Source organism: Macaca mulatta, chromosome 4, assembly GCF_049350105.2.
Source record: "Macaca mulatta isolate MMU2019108-1 chromosome 4, T2T-MMU8v2.0, whole genome shotgun sequence".
NCBI classification, from domain to species: domain Eukaryota; kingdom Metazoa; phylum Chordata; class Mammalia; order Primates; family Cercopithecidae; genus Macaca; species Macaca mulatta.
In genome coordinates, this window is record NC_133409.1 from 110631485 (window position 1) to 110659139 (window position 27655).

Below are 27655 nucleotides of genomic sequence, written 5' to 3' on the forward strand. Positions count from 1 at the left end.
AAAAAAAAAAGGAAAAACAAAAATCTCTGAGTACAATGGTATATCTGCTTAAAGATTTACAGACCTCCATAGTGAAGTGAAGTAAAATAAATGCCTCATCGGAAAAGCGAATTCTAGTTTGGCAAGTGTTACTGGCTTCAACTGATCCTTATCTGATCTTAGATGTTGAATCTGGCAAAGTTCTTATGAACTTTTTTGGCTCAGTGAAACTTATATTTGAGTAACTTGCTAAAAAGGACTATTTTTATTTTTCCTTTCATAACCACTGAAGATATTGAGAATCTGATCATCTGCTAAACCACTGATAACCATTTGGTAACTGTTATTTTAAAATTTCCAACTGTCATGGAATGCTTCATTTTATCTGAATTTTTTAAAAGGCAATATTTTTTAGAGGTCTGTAGTGATAGTCATTAATGATTACAAATCAAGACAATTTTTTTTGACATTCTCTTCTTTATACCATTTGCTTCCCCAAGAAAGATATTTGCATTCTTGGGTTTTATATAATGCCTATTTTTTTATCCTCAAAAGCTCTGCCTTTTCTTTCCAAACTGTCTACCTTCTTCTTTGTTTTTTATTTTAATAATCTCTCTTTTAGTTTCTCCTTTTTTCCCACTGTGCTCTCTTTTGTCCTCCATTCCTTAAACCCATTCTTTCTTTCTTTTTTTTAAATTTATTTATTATTATTATACTTTAAGTTGTAGGGTACATGTGCATAACGTGCAGGTTTGTTACATATGTATACTTGTGCCATGTTGGTGTGCTGCACCCATCAACTTGTCATTTACATCAGGTATAACTCCCAATGCAATCCCTCCCCCCTCCCCCCTCAACATGATAGGCCCCAGTGTGTGATGTTCCCCTTCCTGAGTCCAAGTGATCTCATTGTTCAGTTCCCACCTATGAGTGAGAACATGCGGTGTTTGGTTTTCTGTTCTTGTGATAGTTTGCTAAGAATGATGGTTTCCAGCTGCATCCATGTCCCTACAAAGGACACAAACTCATCCTTTTTGATGGCTGCATAGTATTCCATGGTGTATATGTGCCACATTTTCTTAATCCAATCTGTCACTGATGGACATTTGGGTTGGTTCCAAGTCTTTGCTATTGTGAATAGTGCTGCAATAAACATACGTGTGCATGTGTCTTTATAGCAGCCTAATTTATAATCCTTTGGGTATATCCCCAGTAATGGGATGGCTGGGTCATATGGTACATCTAGTTCTAGATCCTTGAGGAATCGCCATACTGTTTTCCATAATGGTTGAACTAGTTTACAATCCCACCAACAGTGTAAAAGTGTTCCTATTTCTCCACATCCTCTCCAGCACCTGTTGTTTCCTGACTTTCTAATGATCGCCATTCTAACTGGTGTGAGATGGTATCTCATTGTGGTTTTGATTTGCATTTCTCTGATGGCCAGTGATGATGAGCATTTTTTCATGTGTCTGTTGGCTGTATGAATGTCTTCTTTTGAGAAATGTCTGTTCATATCCTTTGCCCACTTTTTGATGGGGTTGTTTGTTTTTTTCTTGTAAATTTGTTTGAGTTCTTTGTAGGTTCTGGATATTAGCCCTTTGTCAGATGAGTAGATTGCAAAAATTTTCTCCCATTCTGTAGGTTGCCTGTTCACTCTGATGGTAGTTTCTTTTGCTGTGCAGAAGCTCTTTAGTTTAATGAGATCCCATTTGTCAATTTTGGCTTTTGCTGCCGTTGCTTTTGGTGTTTTAGACATGAAGTCTTTGCCCATGCCTATGTCCTGAATGGTACTACCTAGGTTTTCCTCTAGGGTTTTTATGGTATTAGGTCTAACATTTAAGTCTCTAATCCATCTTGAATTAATTTTCGTATAAGGAGTAAGGAAAGGATCCAGTTTCAGCTTTCTACTTATGGCTAGCCAATTTTCCCAGCACCATTTATTAAACAGGGAATCCTTTCCCCATTTCTTGTTTCTCTCAGGTTTGTCAAAGATCAGATGGCTGTATATGTGTGGCATTATTTCTGAGGACTCTGTTCTGTTCCATTGGTCTATATCTCTGTTTTGGTACCAGTACCATGCTGTTTTGGTTACTGTAGCCTTGTAGTATAGTTTGAAGTCAGGTAGCGTGATGCCTCCAGCTTTGTTCTTTTCACTTAGGATTGTCTTGGAGATGCGGGCTCTTTTTTGGTTGCATATGAACTTTAAAGCAGTTTTTTCCAATTCTGTGAAGAAACTCATTGGTAGCTTGATGGGGATGGCATTGAATCTATAAATAACCTTGGGCAGTATGGCCATTTTCACGATATTGATTCTTCCTATCCATCAGCATGGTATGTTCTTCCATTTGTTTGTGTCCTCTTTTATTTCACTGAGCAGTGGTTTGTAGTTCTCCTTGAAGAGGTCCTTTACATCCCTTGTAAGTTGGATTCCTAGGTATTTGATTCTCTTTGAAGCAATTGTGAATGGAAGTTCATTCCTGATTTGGCTCTCTGTTTGTCTGTTACTGGTGTATAAGAATGCTTGTGATTTTTGCACATTAATTTTGTATCCTGAGACTTTGCTGAAGTTGCTTATCAGCTTAAGGAGATTTTGGGCTGAGACAATGGGGTTTTCTAAATATACAATCATGTCATCTGCAAACAGGGACAATTTGACTTCTTCTTTTCCTAACTGAATACCCTTGATTTCTTTCTCTTGCCTAATTGCCCTAGCCACAACTTCCAACACTATGTTGAATAGGAGTGGTGAGAGAGGGCATCCCTGTCTTGTGCCAGTTTTCAAAGGGAATGTTTCCAGTTTTTGCCCATTCAGTATGATATTGGCTATGGGTTTGTCATAAATAGCTCTTATTATTTTGAGGTACGTTCCATCGATACCAAATTTATTGAGCGTTTTTAGCATGAAGGGCTGTTGAATTTTGTCAAAAGCCTTTTCTGCATCTATTGAGATAATCATGTGGTTCTTGTCTTTGGTTCTGTTTATATGCTGGATTATGTTTATTGATTTGCGAATGTTGAACCAGCGTTGCATCCCAGGGATGAAGCCCACTTGCTCATAGTGGGTAAGCTTTTTGATGTGTTGCTGAATCCAGTTTGCCAGTATTTTATTGAGGATTTTTGCATCGATGTTCATCAGGGATATTGGTCTAAAATTCTCTTTTTTTGTTGTGTCTCTGCCAGGCTTTGGTATCAGGATGATGTTGGCCTCATAAAATGAGTTAGGGAGGATTCCCTCTTTTTCTATTGATTGGAATAGTTTCAGAAGGAATGGTACCAACTCCTCCTTGTACCTCTGGTAGAATTCAGCTGTGAATCCATCTGGTCCTGGACTTTTTTTGGTTGGTAGGCTATTAATTATTGCCTCAATTTCAGAGCCTGCTATTGGTCTATTCAGGGATTCAACTTCTTCCTGGTTTAGTCTTGGAAGAGTGTAAGTGTCCAGGAAATTATCCATTTCTTCTAGATTTTCCAGTTTATTTGCGTAGAGGTGTTTATAGTATTCTCTGATGGTAGTTTGTATTTCTATGGGGTCGGTGGTGATATCCCCTTTATCATTTTTAATTGCGTCGATTTGATTCCTCTCTCTTTTCTTCTTTATTAGTCTTGCTAGCGGTCTGTCAATTTTGTTGATCTTTTCAAAAAACCAACTCCTGGATTCATTGATTTTTTGGAGAGTTTTTTGTGTCTCTATCTCCTTCAGTTCTGCTCTGATCTTAGTTACTTCTTGCCTTCTGCTAGCTTTCGAATGTGTTTGCTCTTGCTTCTCTAGTTCTTTTAATTGCGATGTTAGAGTGTCAATTTTAGATCTTTCCTGCTTTCTCTTGTGGGCATTTAGTGCTATAAATTTCCCTCTACACACTGCTTTAAATGTGTCCCAGAGATTCTGGTATGTTGTATCTTTGTTCTCATTGGTTTCAAAGAACATCTTTATTTCTGCCTTCATTTCGTTATGTACCCAGTAGTCATTCAGGAGCAGGTTGTTCAGTTTCCATGTAGTTGAGCGGTTTTGCTTGAGTTTCTTAGTCCTGAGTTCTAGTTTGATTGCACTGTGGTCTGAGAGACAGTTTGTTATAATTTCTGTTCTTGTACATTTGCTGAGGAGTGCTTTACTTCCAATTACGTGGTCGATTTTGGAGTAAGTATGATGTGGTGCTGAGAAGAATGTATATTCTGTTGATTTGGGGTGGAGAGTTCTATAGATGTCTATTAGGTCTGCTTGCTGCAGAGATGAGTTCAATTCCTGGATATCCTTGTTAACTTTCTGTCTCGTTGATCTGTCTAATGTTGACAGTGGAGTGTTGAAGTCTCCCATTATTATTGTATGGGAGTCTAAGTCTCTTTGTAAGTCTCTAAGGACTTGCTTTATGAATCTGGGTGCTCCTGTATTGGGTGCATATATATTTAGGATAGTTAGCTCTTCCTGTTGAATTGATCCCTTTACCATTATGTAATGGCCTCCTTTGTCTCTTTTGATCTTTGATGGTTTAAAGTCTGTTTTATCAGAGACTGGTATTGCAACCCCCGCTTTTTTTTGTTCTCCATTTGCTTGGTAAATCTTCCTCCATCCCTTTATTTTGAGCCTATGTATGTCTCTGCGTGTGAGATGGGTCTCCTGAATACAGCAGACTGATGGGTCTTGACTCTTTATCCAGTTTGCCAGTCTGTGTCTTTTAATTGGAGCATTTAGTCCATTTACATTTAAGGTTAAGATTGTTATGTGTGAACTTGATCCTGCCATTATGATATTAACTGGTTATTTTGCTCGTTAGTTGATGCAGTTTCTTCCTAGCCTCGATGGTCTTTACATTTTGGCATGTTTTTGCAATGGCTGGTACCGGTTGTTCCTTTCCATGTTTAGTGCTTCCTTCAGGGTCTCTTGTAAGGCAGGCCTAGTGGTGACAAAATCTCTAAGCATTTTCTTGTCTGTCAAGGATTTTATTTCTCCTTCACTTATGAAACTTAGTTTGGCTGGATATGAAATTCTGGGTTGAAAATTCTTTTCTTTAAGAATGTTGAATATTGGCCCCCACTCTCCTCTGGCTTGGAGAGTTTCTGCCGAGAGATCTGCTGTTAGTCTGATGGGCTTCCCTTTGTGGGTAACCCGACCTTTCTCTATGGCTGCCCTTAAGATTTTTTCCTTCATTTCAACTTTGGTGAATCTGGCAATTATGTGTCTTGGAGTTGCTCTTCTCGAGGAATATCTTTGTGGCGTTCTCTGTATTTCCTGGATTTGAATGTTGGCCTGCCCTACTAGGTTGGGGAAGTTCTCCTGGATGATATCCTGAAGAGTGTTTTCCAACTTCGTTCCATTTTCTCCCTTACTTTCAGGCACCCCAATCAGACGTAGATTTTGTATTTTTACATAATCCCATACTTCTTGCAGGCTTTGTTCATTTCTTTTTCTTCTTTTTTCTTTTGGTTTCTCTTCTCGCTTCATTTCATTCATTTGATCCTCAATCGCAGATACTCTTTCTTCCAGTTGATTGAGTCGGTTACTGAAGCTTGTGCATTTGTCACGTATTTCTCGTGTCATGGTTTTCATCTCTTTCATTTCGTTTATGACCTTCTCTGCATTAATTACTCTAGCCATCAATTCTTCCACTTTTTTTTCAAGATTTTTAGTTTCTTTGCGCTGGGTACGCAATTCCTCCTTTAGCTCTGAGAAATTTGATGGACTGAAGCCTTCTTCTCTCATCTCGTCAAAGTCATTCTCCGTCCAGCTTTGATCCGTTGCTGGCGATGAGCTGCGCTCCTTTGCCGGGGGAAATGCGCTCTTATTTTTTGAATTTCCAGCTTTTCTGCCCTGCTTTTTCCCCATCTTTGTGGTTTTATCTGCCTCTGGTCTTTGATGATGGTGATGTACTGATGGGGTTTTGGTGTAGGTGTCCTTCCTGTTTGATAGTTTTCCTTCTAACATTCAGGACCCTCAGCTGTAGGTCTGTTGGAGATTGCTTGAGGTCCACTCCAGACCCTGTTTGCCTGGGTATCAGCAGCAGAGGCTGCAGAAGATAGAATATTTCTGAACAGCGAGTGTACCTGTCTGATTCTTGCTTTGGAAGCTTCCTCTCAGGGGTGTACTCCACCCTGTGAGGTGTGGGGTGTCAGACTGCCCCTAGTGGGGGATGTCTCCCAGTTAGGCTACTCAGGGGTCAGGGACCCACTTGAGCAGGGAGTCTGTCCCTTCTCAGATCTCAACCTCCGTGTTGGGAGATCCACTGCTCTCTTCAAAGCTGTCAGACAGAGTCGTTTGCATCTGCAGAGGTTTCGGCTGCGTTTGTTATTGCCTTGTCCCCAGAGGTGGAGTCTACAGAGACAGGCAGGTTTCCTTGAGCTGCTGTGAGCTCCACCCAGTTCGAGCTTCCCAGCAGCTTTGTTTACCTACTTAAGCCTCAGCAATGGCGGGCGCCCCTCCCCCAGCCTCGCTGCTGCTTTGCTGGTAGATCACAGACTGCTGTGCTAGCAATGAGGGAGGCTCCGTGGGTGTGGGACCCTCCCGGCCAGGTGTGGGATATGATCTCCTCGTGTGCCTGTTTGCTTAAAGCGCAGTATTGGGGTGGGAGTTACCCGATTTTCCAGGTGTTGTGTGTCTCAGTTCCCCTGGCTAGGAAAAGGGATTCCCTTCCCCCTTGCGCTTCCCAGGTGAGGCAATGCCTCGCCCTGCTTCAGCTCTCGCTGGTCGGGCTGCAGCAGCTGACCAGCACTGATCGTCCGGCACTCCCCAGTGAGATGAACCCAGTACCTCAGTTGAAAATGCAGAAATCACTGGTCTTCTGTGTCGCTGGCGCTGGGAGTTGGAGACTGGAGCTGTTCCTATTCGGCCATCTTGCTCCGCCCCCCCCCCATTCTTTCTTTTTAAACAGCTTTATTGAGATGTCATATATAAAAATTGCATATACTTAAGGTGTACAATGAGGTGTTCTGATATACACACACATTGTGAAATAATCTCCACAATCAAGCTAATTAACATATCTATTACCTCTACAGTTACCATTGTGTGTGTGTGTATGTGCCGAACCAATTTAATCTAAGATCTAGCATCTTGCAAATTGCCAAGTATAAAATACCCCCACCCCATTGGCCCACTCTCATTTATCCCATCAATTCAAGTACCACCTTCAGTCACTCTCAGCTGTTCACATTTTTTTACCGAGCCAAGGATTCAAGCACTCTTCTTTCACTTTCCATCTAATTCCTGAATTGAAGTTTTTCAAACCTGGGATGAGAATGAGCAATATTTCAAGAACAGGAAATCAGTGACAGTGACGGGGAGAGGGACCTTTGAGGAGAGGGATCAACTAAAATAGTTTAATTAAGGAAAGACGGACAGTTATCCCTTCTTGGGGATTCTCTTGAAAAGCTTTTGTTGTGTCTCCCTTCTATGGTTAAAAGATGACATGGATTCATGTGAGACATTTATAATAAGAAAGAAAACTAGAATGGCAGAGTCTGGGAAGGGAGATGAGTGACAAGAGGCTCCCTATTTTTTTCTACTGGTCTGGGATCAACAACACATCATTTAGGAAATAGGTTGGTTACTCTACATACTTGGCACAATGATCTACAGGTAAAGGGCCAAATCTGAAATGCATTTAAACTGCAGTAAAACACACTGAATAAATTATAGCAAAATGTACTTCTAGAATGTGTTTCTCTATGGCTAGCATTCAATGAGTGTTACTGAAATAATTTTGTCATGAATTAAAAATGTTGAAATAATTTTTCTGAATATTGCGGTTTTTCACATGCCTTTTCAATGTTTGCATCTGTGGTTGTTCATATATGAGCCAAAAAGTTTTAGTTCTTATTAGATAAAAAAATATCCTAGTATAGTGTTCTTCTTGAGTTCAGTATTAGTTGATTGTCCTGGGGGCATTTAAACTTTATTTTTAGTAACCTATGTATTACTTTTATATAAAAGCAATATGTAATTTATATTTATCACAGATGCAGTAAACTTATGTTTTGGTGCTGATTCCATGTGGGAAAAATATTTAGTTTAAAAAATACTTTAGAAATTATTCTTATGCTTATCGACTGAGAACATTTAAGGGAATTTCTGTTCCTTTTAATTTGCTGCCAAACTTTTCAAAGTCATCATCAAGGGCTTACTTGAGTATTTGTGCTGTGATAAGTAGAAACTCTGAGCATAACTATACAGACAGGGATTACCCAGGACCATTCTTTACATTGTTGAAATACAAACATTTTGTTAATTATACTAATAGAGTTTTTAACATTCTGTGTGTCTTCAGTAGCAAACGAAAAATAAATCAATATAAACTTCTTTCCTTAAAAGGAAATTGAATCCTTAATTCTCTTGATGTCCAGAGTTGAATCCCTATAGAAGACATGTGCTACTTCTTTACTGTATGAGATATCTGTATGGTATGCAGATTATTTCTGCCTGAGATTGGGGAACAACAAACTGAAAGATGAATTTAGCAAAATTAGTGGAAGACATCTGAAATTTCCTTGTAGTGAATATAATAATATATACATGATTTATTAACCTCTATTTGAATAGCTCTTTATAGCTTACAAAGTCATTTCATCTACTACATCCTCTCTGGTCATCTCAGTAAGAGTAGATAATGAGAAAACAAGAAATTATGCATGTATATGTGCATGTAGGAAACTGAGACCAGAGGTTAAGTGGCTTGTCTAGTTTCATATTATCAGTGAATTATTTCATTGACATTGCCAACTGTTCTTGGATTTTTAGAGTAAGACTTTTGAATTAGGATGAAAATAGCTTAAAAAACTTAAAAAAAATCTGATCTGAACTATGCAGAGTCAGCTAATTTTTTAGTGTAGAAATTTTATAATGGAAACAAATTATCTTTTTAGGTTCATATTGTGGTGACCCCAAAAAGTGTTAAGACTTACATTGACTGCTATGAAATTATAGAAAAAGACATCAAGGAAGCTGGAAATATAACAACTGATGGTTATGAAATTCTTGGAAAACTCCTTAAAGGGGAAAGGAAATCAGCCGCAGTGAGTAACACATTTTTACTTTTCTTGGTACCTTGTGTTGAGATTGAAATGGCATTTTCTAAACAACTCCATGAGTTTTATTTTATCCTGTTTTTCTCAGTGAGTTTTAAGTTGTCAAATTTCTTGGTCAGATCAAAACATTGGAAGAAGTACATTGAGAAAATATGTCCACAGAACATAATAATGTGCTTTAACTACTTACTAGAAACAAAATAAGATGTCAAGGCACCAGGAAACACCATGCAGTCATCTCGAAACAGGATCAAATTGGAGAATACCACACAAAGAGTTGCCAGCATACCCAGTGAAATAGAAAATCATTCCTGTTTTGTTCTTCAGCAATAATTGTTAATATAGATTTGTGCAGTCAGGATATTAAGCATTTGGGGACACTAGTTGCAACTTTCACCAGAGCCCGCATTTGCTCACAGAGGAGCCATTCGGCTGTCTGTCTCAAAAGGATCAGTGGAGTAGGGCAGCCAGCTGACCCCATTACTCACAACTTTCACCATCTCAGGTTTGAGGCAGAGCATGACAACCCCATTTACAATGCTATCTAGTAGGGAAAATTTAAAGTTGTCATCATACCAAGCTAATTAAATTCATATTAAATGTCATTCAAAGCCAGGCACCATTGCTCATGCCTATAATCCCAGCATTTTCAGAGGCCAAGGAAGGAGAATCACTTAAGGCCAGGAGTTCAAGATTAGCCTAGGCAACATAGTGAAACCCTGTCTCTATAAAAAGGAAAAAAAAATCAGCTGAATGTGGTGGCATGTGCCTGTATTCCTAGCAACTTGGGAGGCTGAGGTGGGAAGATTGCTAGAGCCCAGGAATTTGCAGCTGCAGAGAACTATGATGGCATCACTACACTCCAGCCTGGGTGACAGACTGAGGCCCTGTCTCAATCAATCAATCAATCAATCAATGTCAGTCAATAGACCTATTGTCCTAAAAGCAAAGCTAACCTGTTTGGCTTCTATAATTATTATTTTTAAAATGGCTTTATTTATTTAATTTAGCTTTCTTTCATGGACAGGATTTTCTTCTAGATTCAAAAGGAAAATTTTTATTCCACAATATAGAAACAATTAGTTCAAATGTAATATAATTTTGATTAAAATCCAAACCTTCTGTTGAATATTGAATCTGACATTTAAGTATAACAATTACATCACGTTTTTAAAAGAATAACATTGTCTAAACAACTTTTTACTTTTTATCAAAAGTAGTTTATTTTTCAACTATAGAAAGATATAAGATATATGCCATCTTGAAATAGTTGAGGATATCAAAAAAGTTATTGGTCAACCCCTTGGTAATAATTTCTAAAAAGAAGAGCATCAATTGTAGAATAAGTGAAGAATTGTTTCTTTAATTTACTTTAATGTTACTTTTCTATAAGGGTGGGCTCTTAAAGCTTGATTTAGGCTGGGCGTGGTGGCTCATGCCTGTAGTCCCAGCACTTTGGGAGGCCGAGGCGGGTGGATCATTTGAGGTCAGGAGTTTGAGACTAGCTTGGCCAACATGGTAAGACCCCATCTCTACTAAATAAACAAAAATTAGCCAGGCGTGGTGGTGGGAGCTATATGTAATGCCAGCTAATTGGGAGGCTGAGGCAGGAGAATCTCTTGAACCCAGGAGGCAGAGGTTGCAGTGAGCCAAGATCACACCACTGTACTCCAACCTGGGCAACAGTGAGACTCCACCTCAAAACAAAACAAAACAAAAAACAAAAAACAAATTTGATTTAAATGTGTGTAGGCTTGAAATTCATTTAATTATAGAAATTAATATTCTCTTAAAAAATAACACAAGACTGGGCACCGTGGCTCACGCCTGTAGTCCTAGCACTTCGGGGGGATCACTTGAGTCTGGCAATTCGAGACAAGCCTGGCCAACATGGTAAAACCCCGCCTCTATTAAAAAATACAAAAAAATTAGCTGGGCATGGTAGTGCACACCTGTAATCCCAGCTACTCAGGAGGCTGAGGTGCGAAAAGCATTTGAGCCTGGGAGGCAGATGTTGCAGTGAGCCAGGATCCCACCACTGTACTCCAGCCTGGGTAATAGAGTGGGACTCTGTCTCAAAAAAAAAAAAAAAAAAAAAAAAAGAAAGCACACAACAAACAAATGACACAAAACTCAAACACTGCATTTCAGCCAAAGAAATGAATCAAGAGTGGGAATCTCACATACACATTTCACTTTTCTATCTCTTTCTCATAGGCATATGTTCAAACATTGCATTTTGGCTAAAGTAGTGAATCAGGAGTGGGAATCTACATACATGTTTCACTTTTCTATCTTTTTCTCATAGGCATATGTTTTTATGTTCTTTCCTCATGATGTAAGGATCACATTGCTCTCAATGGCTCACACCCTTGACAGAGTCTGTGTGAGAAGTTGGCAATGGTTACAATGTGGAAATGCCAATATAAAATGTTTTTCATGCATCTTTAGCTGATGTTGCTGTTGGTTGTTTGCAGTTCCAAATCCAGAGTTTTGACATTGTCTGCAGCCCAGTGTGGACCAGTAGAGACAGATGCTGTGATATTCCCTCTAGGGTAAGTAAAACAGAATTGAATTCTGTCATGGCTTTAACAGTTTCCCAGGAATGAACCCTTGTGCCTGGGAGAGGAAGTAGCACTCCACAGTTGCATCTTCAGGATGGAGCTAAAAGACATGCAACGTGTGGGTGCTCACCAGCTACTACAGAAAAGCCAGTGCCTGTGTGAACCCTCCCTCACAAGCTGGGAATGCACAGACTGTATCTGGAAATTCTCCCTAACAGAAAAGTCCTGCTGAGTTAATGTGTTTGATAAGCCCACTTACTGTAAAGCCCTCTTATTGCTTGTAAATTATCAGCATTTTACAGAACAAGCCAGCACCTTTCTGGATAACTAAGGTTTTTTAGATGGTAGAAATAACCATAGTATTTCTTTTCGAGATGATGGCCTTTCTTTAATAGTATCTATGTAGGTGGTAATGGTTACAATGTTGAATGTTGGTGATGGATTTGAAACTTTTGACCAGCAAAGACCCACATACATCCACAGGAAGGGTGTGCATTGTTTATTCAGCAAATATTGATTGAGCACCTATTATAAGCTGGGCACCAATCTGTGTGCTTGTTTTAAGCCAGTAAAAAGTGAGTATTCCAGTGAAAGGCACTGGAAGAGAACGAATTAACAATGACATATATACTATATTATTGAGTGAAAGTCCTAGGATGCATAACAAATCAGGGCAAAGGGATAGACAGTGATGGTAGCCCTCAGTGATAAGGGGAGATTTAAGCAGAGACCTGAATGAAGTGAGGGACAAAACAATGTGGCTAATGGAGAAAGAGGACAGAATTCTGGATTTTTTTTTTTTTCCAAATGGGAATTGATATTTGAGATACACAACAAGTCTCTAACACCGGATTAGAGGAAATTGGATTAAATTACCAGAGGTCTCAGTGGTCACGTAAACATTTCTTTGTCAGTGAGGTTTCCTAATGTAATGCCTAAAATAAAGACATAAAGGAGCACAGCAAGTTTCAACATAAGACTATTCATAATGATAAGTAAAATTATTTCTTTAAGTTGGGAAACAGACTTCCTTGTGCATGTAAGTGGGGGTGGGGATGGGAAGGCATTTTTTTCCTCTAAATTTAAAGGCAAATATTTTTTTCAAAATTGCAGAGAGATGAGGCAAAATGCCCTGCTTTTCCAAATTCTTGCACATGTACACAGGACAGCGTTGGACCTCCAGGACCTCCAGGCCCTGCAGTAAGGAAATTGAAATAGTTCCTCTGGTTTTTCCTTTGAAATCTTTAGAGTGATTATCTATTTGCTGGTATAGAGTCAATAAAATGCTTCAGTTCATCCAGGTTTTCTAGGATAGAGCAAGCTAAATTGCAGACCATCTTTTTAGTATATTTAGACATCTGAAATGGAGTAAATCAGGAAGAATATTTGATTCTGGCATTTGACATATTTCTTCAGCCATGCAAGAATGATAATATTGGCTAGTCTTCAGGAGCTTTTTTCTTAAAGATGTGAAGCTGGATTTCCATCTGTAATTACATGACTGAAAATTCCTTACGTCTCCTGAAAGCTTCTTAAGTGTTTGGTACAAAGCCATAGTTGAGAGGCTGACTCAAGAACAACTTGTTGAGAACCTAGAACATGTGCACCTTATGTAGCAGATGTATCATGAGAATTACATAGAGAGAGGGTAATTAACACATGTGATATCATAAACTCTGGGTTTGGAATAACTTGAGTGAGAAGACTGTGACCAGATTTATTCGTTGGTTGGGAGGGAAGGCCAAGAAAGTGCAAGGCAAAACATTGAAGACTGCAGTGATAGAGTTCATTGATCAATGTGAAACCCCTTGATTTAGTCAATCCAGTATCTGATCTGGGCCAATTTTGAGGATAGCTCTAATCTCCATTGGCTTCTTTTAAGAAAATATGTAATTAACATAGGAAGAGCTCGGGGATTCACAGAACACCAAAACTTACTATCCCTGGGTCCTAGCAAATAATGTAGACTGATTTTAGGTTAATTACAAAGCAGCTCCTCATATATAGAATCAAAATGTCACTGGAATTACCATTCTTTTTTCTAGTAACAGTGATTTATATTTATAATCATGAAATTATATCCTGGATGTGACTTAGATGTTTTTGAGATGTTGGGATTTTTTCCTCTGTCATTGTGAGGTAACATGCTTGGATGTCACTATGATATTTATTTCCTCTTTGTTCAGTTGTTTCTGAATTCCTGTTAAGTACATGTTCTAATATTCTGAGAGAGTGAAGATATTCTTCTTTTTGCCCATCATTTTCCCTGAGGAATGTAATTCATATAAATCCAAAGCTCATTTTTCTCTTTATTGTATACAAGTAGTATGTTTGCTTTTCCCAGCAAACCTCAGATTTTGAAATGAAAACTTGAAATATGAAATATAATTTAAAAAATAAGATGCTCAGAATGTACAAAGTTTTGAAATTCTCTTGCCTTGCATATTTGTATGACATGAAATATTTGCTTCAATATTTTGAAAGCAACTGTAGAATATTAATTGTCTGGAGATTGCACTTTTTCTTGAAGCACTTTTTATGTATCAACTTCTTCCTGCTTTCCTATGTTCACACTAATATGTGCTCTATGTATTTTAGGGAGGGCCTGGTGCTAAAGGTCCCAGAGGTGAAAGAGGTATCAGTGGGGCAGTTGTAAGTATATTTTAGAGTGCATTTAAATTTTCATCTATATGCTGAAATCTGATTGTTCAAATTTTCACAAAGCGGGGATGTGATCTTGAGCAAGTCAGCTCAGGTTTAGTGTGCCTCAGGTAATGCAATTACCTCTGTCTTATCTCTGGATATCATAATGATGGATTAGACAAGCCAGAGAAAGAAATGCATAGGATGCATGTCATAGGTGTAACAATTACACATGGGGAAGCTGCAGAAGATCTTTAAGGGCTTGGCCGGAACATGGGGAAGCAGATGGGGTAACCACACCCCACAGGGAGCAGAGACCCTCTAGAGAGCTGGAGCCTGCTGGGAGTAGTTCTGCTGCTTCTTTTTTCACCAGTCTCAGAAAAGAAAATGCTGAGTGCTCACAAGGGGTCACCTGCCCCTTCTGCCAGCTCCACACTGGTTTTCTGTAAGACAACTCAAGCTTCTCAGGGGAATATTTTATGAAGACAATATGTAGTTTTTGGTCATAATATAATTAATGATAAAATAACCCCATTAGGAAAGGGCAAGATTAGAATGCTAACCCAGGCCTGACGCCAAGGTTGTGCCTTTTCCACCTAGACAGATCGCAAAAGAGCTCCAGCACAGGGCACCTCATCCATGGGCATCTTTTCTTTCCTTGCTTGATTTATATATCCTTTAGTCCCAGAAATAAGCTGAAGTCTAAGAGAAATGAGGACTAGCTTAAAATAAATCAAATCCAGTGAGACTTGAGCTTTTAATCTCATATAAGTCTATGAAAATTAATATATGAATGTTTTATATGCAATGTGTTTTATTTAAAAAATCTATTTCTAATAGGACTTTTATGGAAAGGAAGTGCTTTTGTGAATTTATTGCACTTTTCAATAGTAAAGGGAAGAAGGAAGTTACATTAATAAATACATTCATAGATGTAGATTTCTGAAATGTTTACAAAGATTATATGATTGATGTCTTAGAGCTATGATGACAAGTGTCTGACTAAATGTCAGCACTGAAAAAGTATTACATTATTTGTGGTTGTCTCTCTCTTGTGTATTTTAGGGGCCCCCTGGTCCTCGTGGAGACATAGGTCCTCCAGGCCCCCAGGGTCCTCCAGGCCCTCAGGGACCCAATGGACTCTCTATTCCGGGAGAGCAAGTAAGCATAAAGCCTTTCTGCATTAAATAAGAATGGTGGATAAACATTTAGTTAAATGAATCTTTTCTACATTTTGCCAAATCAAATGTTTTCTCAGATAGTTCAACAAGGTTAGTCACCAAGATAGTAGTCACTATGATGACTGTTATTTTAGATATGTAAATAGACTATGTAATAATATAAAACTGTGTAGAAAAAATTACTGCTACTTATTTGACTTCATTAAACATTTTCTTATAAGTAATGTAGATATCGCCTATGTTAAACTGTATTCTTTTATGGCAAGTATAATATCCCATAATTATATAAAATTATCCCATAACATTGTAAGTAGAAATTATAACACAGCACTTGTAGTTTAAAAAATGAGCACTAATTCAAAAAAGGTTTATTCATCTCCTTTTAAAAATACCCTTCTGTGCTCATTCTGGATTTATGAAGTGATGAAGATTTTGTAAGTGACTCATGTCTTCCTTTTTAACTTAATCTCTGTGAAATGCCTGAGAACTGTTTTCCCATTGCTCACTCTAGGGTCGCCAAGGGATGAAAGGTGATGCTGGAGAGCCAGGACTTCCAGGCCGAACAGTGAGTTGGTCTCTAAGTTGCCTTTTCTTCCCCCTGTCATGCGTTATTTGAAAATTTCCCTTTGTAGTGCCTCAAAAGGTGAACCCAGGTTAAGTAGCAAAGCGGAAGCCTGGATATGTGTTTCACCTCATTTCCATTTCATATCCTGGTCTTAGCCTTCAAGTTGGTGCTGTTCAATTCAGGTATCTGCTCGTTGACTGAGCATCTCCTGTATGCTTGGCAATGTGCTTGACTCTGTTCTCCAGTTTCTTTTCAGAGTCTCTGGAATTAAAAAAACATTTTGGAAAAGAGCAAGGATTCTCTCCCACACAGGAAGTATATTATAATGTTTCACTTGTTTGTTTCCTTCTGTGCAGGGAACTCCAGGGTTACCTGGCCCACCAGGACCAATGGGACCTCCAGGAGATAGAGTAAGTTTTCTTGGGCAGGCTATAATGATGTTGGAAATGATGTCACATGGTTGCCTATTAATTAAGAACCCTTCAAAATCCAGTTTGCAAGGCTGGTAATGAATCATGTATCTTGTGGAAAGCTGCAAAGCTAATGTCAGTGGACCACCCAACATCAGATCAATCTCAAGGTCTTTGAAATAAAATGGTGGGACTCTAGGGGAGTCTTTGAAATTTTAATTTTCAGAAAATTTCTTACTGTATCATATTCATAAAAAGAAGTCCAGAAAAGGAGTTTTAACTGATTAAAAAGAGATTTAAGAATCTCAGCAAATTGTTTTAAATCTTAAAATTAAAATCTTAGTTATGAGGCAGCTTTTCTGTAACCATGAGGGTAGCCTTGACTCCCGTAGCACTTTCTACAAACTCAAGACATCCTGTCTACACCTTTAGAACTCAGATACCACTTCTAGGCCTTGATGGTGGGGTAGACAGCTGGTATTTAGTAGGAACTTTTCCTATTGGTAGCAGCTTTCAGGTTTGGTTTTGACTTAGCACGAAAGCAGTACAGGAAGCCCAGTCTTCTCTAGGATAAGTTAATGAGAAGCATGGTGAACATGACCTCTATGCTCTATTCATCAATGATGTGAAACATTTGGTTCCACAGGAGACCACAAATGCTTTAATAAAAAGAACCCAGAAATTTTAAGAGTTTCGCAAAACAAAGGAACTAATGACTTTTCAGCATCTTATGGTTCCAAAAATAGTCTGAGAGTAGTTTGTATTTTGATTAATCAATCTAGTTAAAATATATGACTAGCAGCAGGATCTGAGGAAGCCAGTACTGTAACAGCTGTCACTAAACATAGATCTATTAGCCTTAACACCTCCAACACACCGCTGGGCAGAGGCAGGCCATTCAGAGGGAGCAAAGATTTGCCCTAAGATAATACAAAATGGTAGATGATATGCCAGTGAACTTTATTTGTTCCCATGCCTCCTTTTGAGTTTGGGGGAGAGATACGACAGAGGTCAAAGAGAAAACTATTTTCTGGGATATGGGATGTGGAGGTAGTTCTGATATATACATCTTCTGACTCTTTTGAGACTGGCACGTTAGGTTTTTTTTTTTAATTCTTGTTTTACAATAAAGGACAACAGTGACAGTACAAGAGTGACAAGTCAGTCTTCTTTATTAGAAAGTAAACCCCAGAATATTGCGGTTGAGAAGTGGCGATGGGCTGCCTTGCTTGCTGCTGCTATGACTGAAACTTTGTGCCCATCACATCCACCCCAATGTGGGCTTCATGCAGATACACGGCAGGGTCCCTAGCATACTTCCCAGCAGCACTGCCTTTCTGGACTGGCGCTCAGACAGACATCACCATCAGGCAGCGTCACTGCATCCTTGAAAAGTAAGGGACTGGAAGGGACTGTGCTCTTCCGTTCTCAAATTCTAGTCTGTGTCCAGCTTTGTGGTGAGGCCACCCTGGGATGAGGGCAAGAGAACTTTTCAGGATACTGTTCTCCCTTTTCCTTCACAGCCTGTGTACCTCCCTACTGCTTAGTAAACGACCACTAATGCAAAAAGGAGGGTGCATAGCTGGTGGGGCATCAACAATTTTAGAAAGTTAGAGAGATGGGAATCTCAGCTGAAACAAAACAAAACTTGAACTCAGTAGTGGAAGTGAAGAGAAGGAAGCACAAGAGATCAAGGCCAAGAGTTGTGGTGAGGAATGAAGAATTTGTTAGCAGGATCAAGTAGGGAGAAACAAGATACAGAGATCGTCTTCCGCACAGACGATTTTTGAAATGAGGCACAGTATTGGGGGCTATTAGAAAGTAACCAAAGAACCACATATACAGGTATCTGTACATGTGTATCTATGAAAATGGTCATCCGTCTTCTCAGCCACCCTCACATGGGTAGAAGTGGAAATAACTGCTGCGGCTTGCACCAAAATTGAAGAATAAAATGAAATTGTGGTACGAAGTTCTGCAGATGGCATAATGGGTAGCCTTTTTGAGTACTTCACAATAAATCTTCTTCAGTCCAATTTAGGAATATGTTTCCTCTAAAAGGAAATGGTTGATCAGAAAGTTCTTAGACTGACTAAAGGGGGATTAATTATTTAGAAATATGATACCATAAAAAATGAAAAAGAGCATCCTATATAGTTGGAGAAACTTGGGTAGAAGAAATTTTATTCAAATTGTCCAAGTAATATTATAGGGAATTTTTTTCTTAAGTGGCCGTTAGAAGTGATACGGATGTTACATCAGATAGGGTTAGGATCTGTTTTTTGTTAGTCAGGCCTAGATCTTCCAGCAAACAGCTGAAATCTTATCTCTAAAAGTTTCTGAAAAAAGTCTTTTTTTGGGGGGAAAGTGGAATATTTCCAACAAAGTAAAAAGAATAATTTAAACTTCTATTGTAAAGTCAATGCACTAATAAAAAGTGTGGATACTTAATTCGGGAAGAGATCCAAATTGTTGACTTTTGTGAAAATCCAAGAATATGGATGAAACGATTACTTTCACACTCTGCAGAAAATGAGACAAAAATCTCTGACAGAGGAATGCAACATCTCTAAAAAATGACCTGACTCAGAAATCCTCGGCTGGATTTCAGAGATCTGCTGTTGAGAGTGAATGCTAACTGGGTAGCAGGATGACTCATTCCAGGCGAAAGTCATTTGGCACTGTACAGAGAGAGAAAAAAATAACATATAAATGCGGGCGCACGAGCCAGAGATCAAGCCTGTGGGGAGATGTGCTCTATTCCTGCCTAGTGAACTGACGCTGAGGCAGTTCTGGCCTTTGTGTGTGATGAAGAGAGACAGACCACTGCAAAAATTAACTGCTTATTATCAGGATTGAGGATTTCCTCTCTTTTGAGTGGAGGGCAGTTAAGACAGCTTTGCCTCTGTTTTTTTTTTTTTTTTTTTTTTTTGAAACAGGGTCCCACTCTGTCACCCAGGCTGGAGTGCAGTGGTGATCATGGCTCACTGCAGCCCTGACCTCTTGGGCTCAAGTGATCCTTCCACCTCAGCCTCCCAAGTAGCTGGGGCCACAGGTGTGTGCCACCATGCTTGGCTATTTTTTTTTCTTTCACTTTTCTTTTAGTGACAGGGTCTCCTTATGTTGCTCAGGCTGGTCTTCAACTCCTGGGCTTAAGTAATCCTCCTGCCTTGGCCTCCCAGAGTGCTGCGATTGCAGGCATGAGCTATTGCACCCAGTCTAGCTTTGCCTCTTTTGAGAGAGGAAGAAAGAAATTCACCAGGAGTGGAGACATAAGTAGTCCTGCTCTAGCTGTCTGACAATTGCTCAGGGAATGAGGAAGGGAGTTTTCTAATTGGGTGATCAGGATTTTCCATACAGACTTCTCTATGTCTGTATGCATGGCAGGGCATGAAGACTTGAGAGCATATGTTAAAATAATTTTATTATTTATGTTTAATATATATTCTTAGATAAGGGGGAGTTTAAATGTATAGTAAACATTCATGTTAAATATTTACTGCAGAGCTTAATATTTGCATATTTGGTAAAGGAATGTTTTATAAAGTTTGATGATTCCATCTTAAGGAAATTTTAGGCTTTAGAACATGATGTATTGACCAGTATATATTATAAATATTCTATTAAATATATGGCTAAAATATCCGGAAGCTGTGATAAAAGCAATAGGGAGGATTTCTTACTGTTTTGTTGAGGGTAAAGGGTGCTGATATGATGGAAGAGAATGAAGGCGTGGAGAATTCACCAAAGGGAAAAATGAATTTCTAAGTTGAGAGTCCAATTCCCAGCAGACAAAGGAAGACTCTGCCACCATAATATCATCTTTTATGATACCACTTGCTTTTCTCAGCAACTTTCCTTTCCTCTCACCTGTATCATTCCTGGGCCAACCTGTGGACATTGATTTTTCCATAGAATGTATAAATCTTCCTTTAGACTTCTTTATGCTATTACAAAAGAAAAAATATCTTCATGAAGGGAATCTGCCTTCCTGAGAGAAGATTAGTTTGGCTCTTAAAATGGTTTTATTTATAACTCTACAAGTGAATGAGCATAGAAGTTAATTATTCAGTAAAAGGCATAAGTTAAATTGAAAATATTTTTTTTCTTTCTTTTTTTTTTTCTTTTGCTTTTTGCCTTCATATTGAAAGCTCACCTGCCAAACAGCACGTTGGGCTAAATCCTTCTCTTCAGCCTTCAGCTTTAGCAACTTGTTTAGCATCTTTTCTTTTCACTTGCTCATGACCTCCCTAACTGTAATTACTTTCATTTTTACAATAGGGCTTCACTGGAAAAGACGGTGCAATGGGACCCAGGGGCCCACCGGGGCCACCGGTAAGAACTAAATGTGTTTCAGTTTTGTGCCCTTCACCCCGACCCTCTCACTCCATTTTGCTAGAGAAGAGCCAGGTAACCTGCTTTTGAAGCACATTCAATCTGTGCTGTGGAGTATATCATTGAGGGAAATGTGTTTTTATTTACCTACATCAAAATGTGCTAGAGAAAACAGATGTGTTAAAATATGGAATCTTTCTGTTTAATCAAGTTACACTTGAGAAAAAGTAAAAAAAATCCCTAACTAACTAGCTACTAGCTGGTTGGTGCCTCAGTTTCTTCATCCCTACATTGAGTGGTTGGGTTTTATAACCTCAGTGGTTCAGTTATTTCCTGTTACAGAATTTTAAGAATCTGTGGCTATAACATTTAAAATTTAAGAACATTTATTATTGAACAGCCATCAGTTGTTCTGAGGAAGTCAGTTTTATCTACAACTAAAAAGGTCTTCAACTTAAGATATTGGGAAAAATACTTAATGATTTTGAAACTGCCATCTGTATACTTGCATCCAGGTGAGATCCCAGTAAAATTGTTTGAGGTGATGGATAGCCTCCATGTCTGTGTGGCAGGATATGAAGACTAAAGAGCATATGTTAAAATAATTGTATCATTTATGTTTCAAATATAGATCTTTAGGTAATGGGGGATTTAAATGCACAGCAAACTTTCATGTTAAGTGTTTACTGTAGAGATTAACACTTGCGTAATCAATGGAGTAAAGGATTGCTTGACAAAATCTGAACATTCCATGTTAAGAAAATTTTAGGCTTTAGAACATGACATATTGGCCAGTACATATTATAAATATTCTATTAAATATAGGACCAAAATGTCTGGAAGCTGTGGTAAAAGCAACAGGGAGAAAATCTTATGATTTTGGTGGGGTTAAGGGTGCTGACATGATGGAAGGGAATGAAAGTGTGGAGAATGCTCCAAAGGGAAAAATGAATTTCTAAGCTGAGAGTGCAATTCTCAGCAGACAAGGGAAGACTCTACCGCCATGGTGCCCAACTTAGCACAAAACTGGCCACCTTCTTAATTCTTCTCCAGCCCAAATTTTCAACTTCTGTGTTTTGAAGGATTGTCTGGTCTTGTAGTAGGAAACTTTAAAAAAAAGGGAATTGCTTTCTGCAAATCCACTTTGTAACCAATTTACTAGGATCACAGTCTTAAATTGTGAAACTGATTGTATACGTATGCATGTATTTTTCAACTGGTCTCAAAATATATTTTAAAACTATATAATCCATAAGGATTGCACTGTAATTGTCAAGAGTTTTTTATTTCATGTTATCTTAAAATTTGGTTTTATTCTTCCTGAATGTGTAATTATGAGTTGTTTCATTTAAACGCTTTTAAAACAAGCTGTATTCATTTTCTTTAGATGGGATTTTCTCTTTGTCATAACAGTCCCCTTCCCTCTCCATGTGTTGTAGGGAAGCCCAGGCTCCCCGGGAGTCACAGGACCAAGTGGGAAGCCAGGAAAACCTGGAGATCATGGCAGACCAGTAAGTGGACAGCTTGCATGTATACTGACAGTCATTTCACTGTGTAAATAAATAATGAGAACTGCAAGCCTTTGTCATATTTAGGTTATCTCTGCTGTAATGTGTTTGAAGCATTTGTTGAAACCATGCTAAACTCATGGATTTGACTTGGTACCAGTTCTAAATTTTTCTCTCTGGGTTGTTATAATATTCTGGGATGAAAATTGTGGTCACTGGGTTTCTTTAAAAGGAGAATGGGATTATGAGCCAAGACACATATTTCTGCACTGTATAAACACTCAGAGCTGGGTCAGCAAAATGATTCTTTTTACTTAGGAGTGGTATGCTGCTTAAGATGGAAAAATACATGATGATGGTGTACAGCGCCTCCATCCCTAGCTTGCTAATATTAACCCTTTTGTGGCATTATCCAGCTTTCCATTTGTTCTTTTCTATCTAATTGAGGAGGCTAGAACATCAGAACCAGAATTAAAGTTATTTATTAACTTTAATTGATCATTTTACTTTTTAAATACTGTCCTGCCCCAGTTTATACCCCATTTAACTTTCTCTTATGCAGATATTTTGGTTAAAATAGTAGTTGAGATAGTAGTACACATATTTGGTATTTCCAAATTAGTATCTCCAAAACTGAATTTGAAGTGTCTAAAATATCCACGATTATTTGTAATGACTGTTGGGCTGCATATTTTTTATGAACTTTTCCTTTTTTGTGTTTATGAAGTGTGAATTTATTTAAGCATTGTTTTGTCTGAATAGCATCCTGAAATATAAAAATTTATCTTAAAGACAATTAAGTCCAACTATTAGCAGTGACAAAAATTTATCAGGGCTTTTCTCTGGACAGAATTTCTCCTTTTTAAAGTATTGTTCAAATTACACAAACCCAAGTTTAAAAAAAGTAATTTCAGACAGACTTCGGATTGGACATTTATGTGATAGGGCTTGCCTTGTATGGTTCATAAAATTAAGCAAGCAACATAAAGATAGAAGGACTCCTGGTATATTAGTTTTAAAAGAATGACAAAAACCGCAATTACGTTTGCACCAACCTAAATACTTTAAAATCTGTGTGTACTCTAGCATGTGACTTTATTACTCTCTTTTCCTCAATGGATCATGGTAGAAACTTTGCAAGAGCAATTGTAAGTATATGAAACTTTTCTACCCATTCAGCATTTCATTTTGTTTTACTATGACCTCAATAGTGTCTTATATAAGAATATTACTCATATAATTGATGGCTGTAGCTAGACGCCTAAAAGAAATGTCTACAGCTATTACTTGAAATATGATCTCTAAATATTGGAAATAAAGATGATGTCTACAAATCGTGAACAATAGGACAATCTCAGGGTGCCAATAAATTAAAAATCACATCAGAACAACCTCAAAATAGCAGTAAATGTAAAAAATCCTGCACTTGAAAAATGCTCCAAATACAATAATATTAGTGTTTCCACAAAAATCTAATACTTTTGGCAAGGAAATAGACAACTCCAATTTTTCTTATGATAATTATAATTTGGTATACATTTATTTAGATCCCAGCACTTTCCCTTTTCTCCTTCATTTTCCTCATCCTTCAAAAGTAGCAAATTTCCTCTCTTTTTCTTCTCTATTTTATCTTACCTTCCTCTTATTTATGAAACCAAACATAGCAGATAGGTATATATAGGTCTTAGCAGAGAGCTTGGCTTAATCATTGTTAGCTTATGTCATTAGCTATTATAATCAGTTGATATCTTCTTGCTAACTTATAATACTTGATATTCTATAGGAGATGTTTCCATGAGGTGTTCATAGAATACTTCATTAATAAACACGTATTGGTTTAGTGCCTATAATATGCTAGCCAGTGTTCTAGGGTCAGGTGATATAACAGCAAACAAGACAAAGTTCTTGCCTTCATAGACATTCTGAGGGGGGGCGGATATAGACAAAACCATGTAAATATAGGTTCCCATGATAATAAGTATCATGAAGAAGCAAGAAACAGAGTAAAGGGTTAGAGAATGATTGTGCTGGTGAGAAGGCAGCTATTTTGGATACAGTCATCCAGGAACCTCTCTGACGAGGTGACATTGAGATGAAATGAGGGAGAAAGCTATTTGATCTATGGAAAGAGGGTTTCAGCCAGAGGAAACAGCATGAATGAAAGCCCTGGCTGAGGAATGGGTCTGACATATGAAAGGAACATCTAACAGGTCTGGGTACCAAAGTGAAGGGGGTTAAATGGAGAGGGATACAATATCAGGTCAGATAGCTAGGCATAGATGATCATGTGGACCATGTAGCCCATGATAAGGAATTATTATTTTCCTCTAAGTGTGATGGGAATGGGATGGAAGGCTCTTAGAGTCAAAGGAGTGATATGATCTAATTTTTCTTTAAAAAATATCATTCTGGTTTTTGTGTGGAGAATAGACTATAAAGTAGCAAAATGGGGAGCAGGGAGAGCAGTTAGGAGGCTATTGGAGTAGTTTCAGGCAAGAGTCTTGGTTTGGACTGCGGTGGTTTCCATGGAGACGGTGAGAAGTGGTTTGGTATGGGATATAACCTGATTTGTCAATGATTTAGATGTTCCTTCGGTGATATCAGTTGGCAGCCTGGAAATATATTACCGAAAGACAAAAACTTGCTGTATTCTAAGGAAAACTTTTCCAATATCTCTTATGGTGAGAGGCTTATGACAGTGTAGGGCCAAATATTCTATGCTTGTATTTAGATGTAGGATCATTTAGATTGAGTTATTCATTAAGAGAGAAACCCAGTTTCTTTTCTTTTTTATTGTAGAATTTTTTTGTTATTATACTTTAAGTTCTGGGGTACATGTGCAGAATGTGCAGGTTTGTTACATAGGTATACATGTGCCATGGTGGTTTGCTGCAGCCATCAACCCATCACCTACAATAGGTATGTCTCCTAATGTTATCCCTCCCATAACCCCTGATTCCCTGACAGGCCCTGGTGTGTGATGTTCCCCTCCCTGTGTCCATGTGTTCTCATTGTTCAGCTCCCACTTATGAGTGAGAACATGCAGTGTTTGGTTTTCTGTTCTTGTGATAGTTTGCTGAGAATGATGGTTTCCAGCTTCAATCCAGTTTCTTTCATCTCAAATGTACAAAGAATCACTCGATGAAGTTAAGGGATATATATTGAGCTAAGTAGCTCACAAAAGCCTGCTGGTTCTTAGTGAGACTGAATGGAGACTAATCTCATGGACGTTCCACAATAACCAGCTGAGATAACCAACCATGATGATACAAAGCAAAGTATGGCAACACAAGGGCAATCTTCATATGTATTTTAGTTCCATATGTATCGTGAATTGCATTGTAAAAAGTGTGCATGGTCCATAACTTTTACAATTGTGACCACAAAATTCACATCTGTCCACTGTTTTGGAGGTGCTTCAGAGACAGAGAGAGAGAGATTAGATTCCTTTTTATAGAAAAGCAGAATGTGAGTAACATGGATATAAATGTGATGTGTCATTTTGCTAATGCTTTAGAAAACAGAACTTGTTCTCTTTCATCATTATGTGCATTCATGCATCATTTTAGAGTATGTTTGTCAGTTTCTAATGTATGCAATTCATATTTTTCAGGGTCCATCTGGGTTGAAAGGAGAAAAAGGTGATAGGGTATGTATTTTTTTTAAAAATCTTACGTTTGTGTGTTAAACATTGAAGTCTAAAATTATAGAACTAATATGCTAATCATTCTCATTAATTTAACAAGGGAGACATTGCTTCCCAGAACATGATGCGAGCAGTTGCAAGACAAGTCTGTGAACAATTGATAAGTGGTAATGTTTCTTTTCTTTTTACTGTGTGAATTGTTTGAAAATTAATTGCAGAAAATGCAGAGTTTGGGTCATAAAGTTTCTAAAGAGATAGATTTCTCTTTCATTTTGATAAGCTCTTGTTTTTATACATTGTCAGTTTTGCATCTGCTTAAAGGTGATATTTTAAAGATTGTCACTAAGATAAAATAATAACCCAAGGTACAATAATAGCAGCAAACTTAAGTTCTAAGACATTGGATATTTTAAGTTATGACCTTTAAGTCGTTTTATGACCTTAAGGAAGGGGCTCACGAAGATTAATTTGATCAGTGAAAGTTGTTTTTGGTAGGAAACTCTGGCCTCTCTGTTTTTCACAGGCTCTTCTTATTCTATAAGGCCTGTTAAGTAATGAAGCTCAGTACCTGCAGACTGGTGTGGGCCTTAAATCCAGAACTCGCTCTTTGAGAAGGCTTAATCAATGTTTTTCATTGTGTGGTACTGAGGAACACCTGCCTTGGAATCACCTATGTTGCTTGTTAGAAGTGAGAGTTCCTGCACCATGTCCTAAGCTAAGTGAATCATTGTCTTTGGAGATAAGGCCCAGAAATCCAGATTTTTCAAGTTGCCCCACAGGCAATTCCAGTTTGCACTGAAACCTGATTATCATTGCCTTAGATATACAGACCATTGTAGAATTATCTAATTATAAAAAAGGTTTTCTTTTGAGTGATGTCACCTGGCAAACCTCAAGACTTTATTTCAGAGCCATATTAAACTTTAACAACTTTTTATATTTGTAGTAGTGTTTGTGGCTTATAGGTCAGCATTTTGTGGAAACAATAATTTATCAGGGACTATTTTGTCCTGGATGATTAGACTGTCTTAATTTTATTTTTAGGATTCTAATTAGATTGTTTCCTGGAAGGGGTGCAGAATGGAGATGGATTTCACTAGACACTAAAACAGTTTCACTGTCTCATCCCTCCTTTATTGCATTTCTTACTAACAAGCCTTATTTCTGCTTGTAGGTCAGATGAACAGATTCAATCAGATGCTGAATCAGATTCCAAATGATTACCACTCCAGTCGCAACCAGCCAGGCCCGCCGGGTCCACCGGGACCTCCTGGCAGCGCAGGAGCCAGAGGAGAACCTGGACCTGGGGGGCGGCCAGGCTTCCCGGGCACACCAGGGATGCAGGGACCCCCTGGGGAACGAGGTAGGCATTTCTGGCTTCTGTATTGCGATAAAGGAAGGAATTTGCAAACGTAGGAGCTGGGACAGGTTGAGGGTGTCTGGAAGGTGACCTAGGCAAACTACTTTCACTAGTCTTGTTTGGACAGCTTCCGAAGAGCTGTCAGGCAACTCACAGGCCATAGGGATCCATGTCTTAGAAAAATGGCATGTCTTTATCAGATCTCAGTTAATGCTATCAGATCTCAGATAATGCTATTTTCTGACTTTTGTTGTTGTTAAGGGGAAAACCTCTATCTTGGCAAACTAAATCAGCTACCCAAATCTTATTACTCTCTGTGACCATGGCAAGAGTCGAGCAGCAACTGAATGTTCTTAGGCAGCCCTAGAGTTTTAGATCTAACTTATTTTGGTTCCTTTATTCAGGGTCTGGCATTGGTCTTGTATGTTTGTTTGACTCTAATTTCATGG

The 27655-nt window shown here is 38.3% G+C and overlaps 1 protein-coding gene across 4 annotated transcripts in view; it reads left to right on the forward strand.

The window, feature by feature from the left end:
* COL12A1 (collagen type XII alpha 1 chain) overlaps positions 1-27655 on the forward strand; it is a 128618-nt gene that overhangs the window by 95534 nt on the left and 5429 nt on the right. For all 4 annotated transcript variants that reach the window (XM_015136789.3, XM_015136788.3, XM_015136786.3 and 1 more), the window contains 12 exons: positions 8833-8982; positions 11472-11549; positions 12672-12758; positions 14157-14210; positions 15267-15362; positions 15894-15947; positions 16304-16357; positions 20639-20692; positions 22132-22203; positions 25814-25849; positions 25947-26013; positions 27021-27209. In XM_015136789.3, the coding sequence (XP_014992275.3) occupies positions 8833-8982; positions 11472-11549; positions 12672-12758; positions 14157-14210; positions 15267-15362; positions 15894-15947; positions 16304-16357; positions 20639-20692; positions 22132-22203; positions 25814-25849; positions 25947-26013; positions 27021-27209 (991 nt within the window). The remainder of the gene's footprint in view (positions 1-8832; positions 8983-11471; positions 11550-12671; positions 12759-14156; positions 14211-15266; positions 15363-15893; positions 15948-16303; positions 16358-20638; positions 20693-22131; positions 22204-25813; positions 25850-25946; positions 26014-27020; positions 27210-27655) is intronic.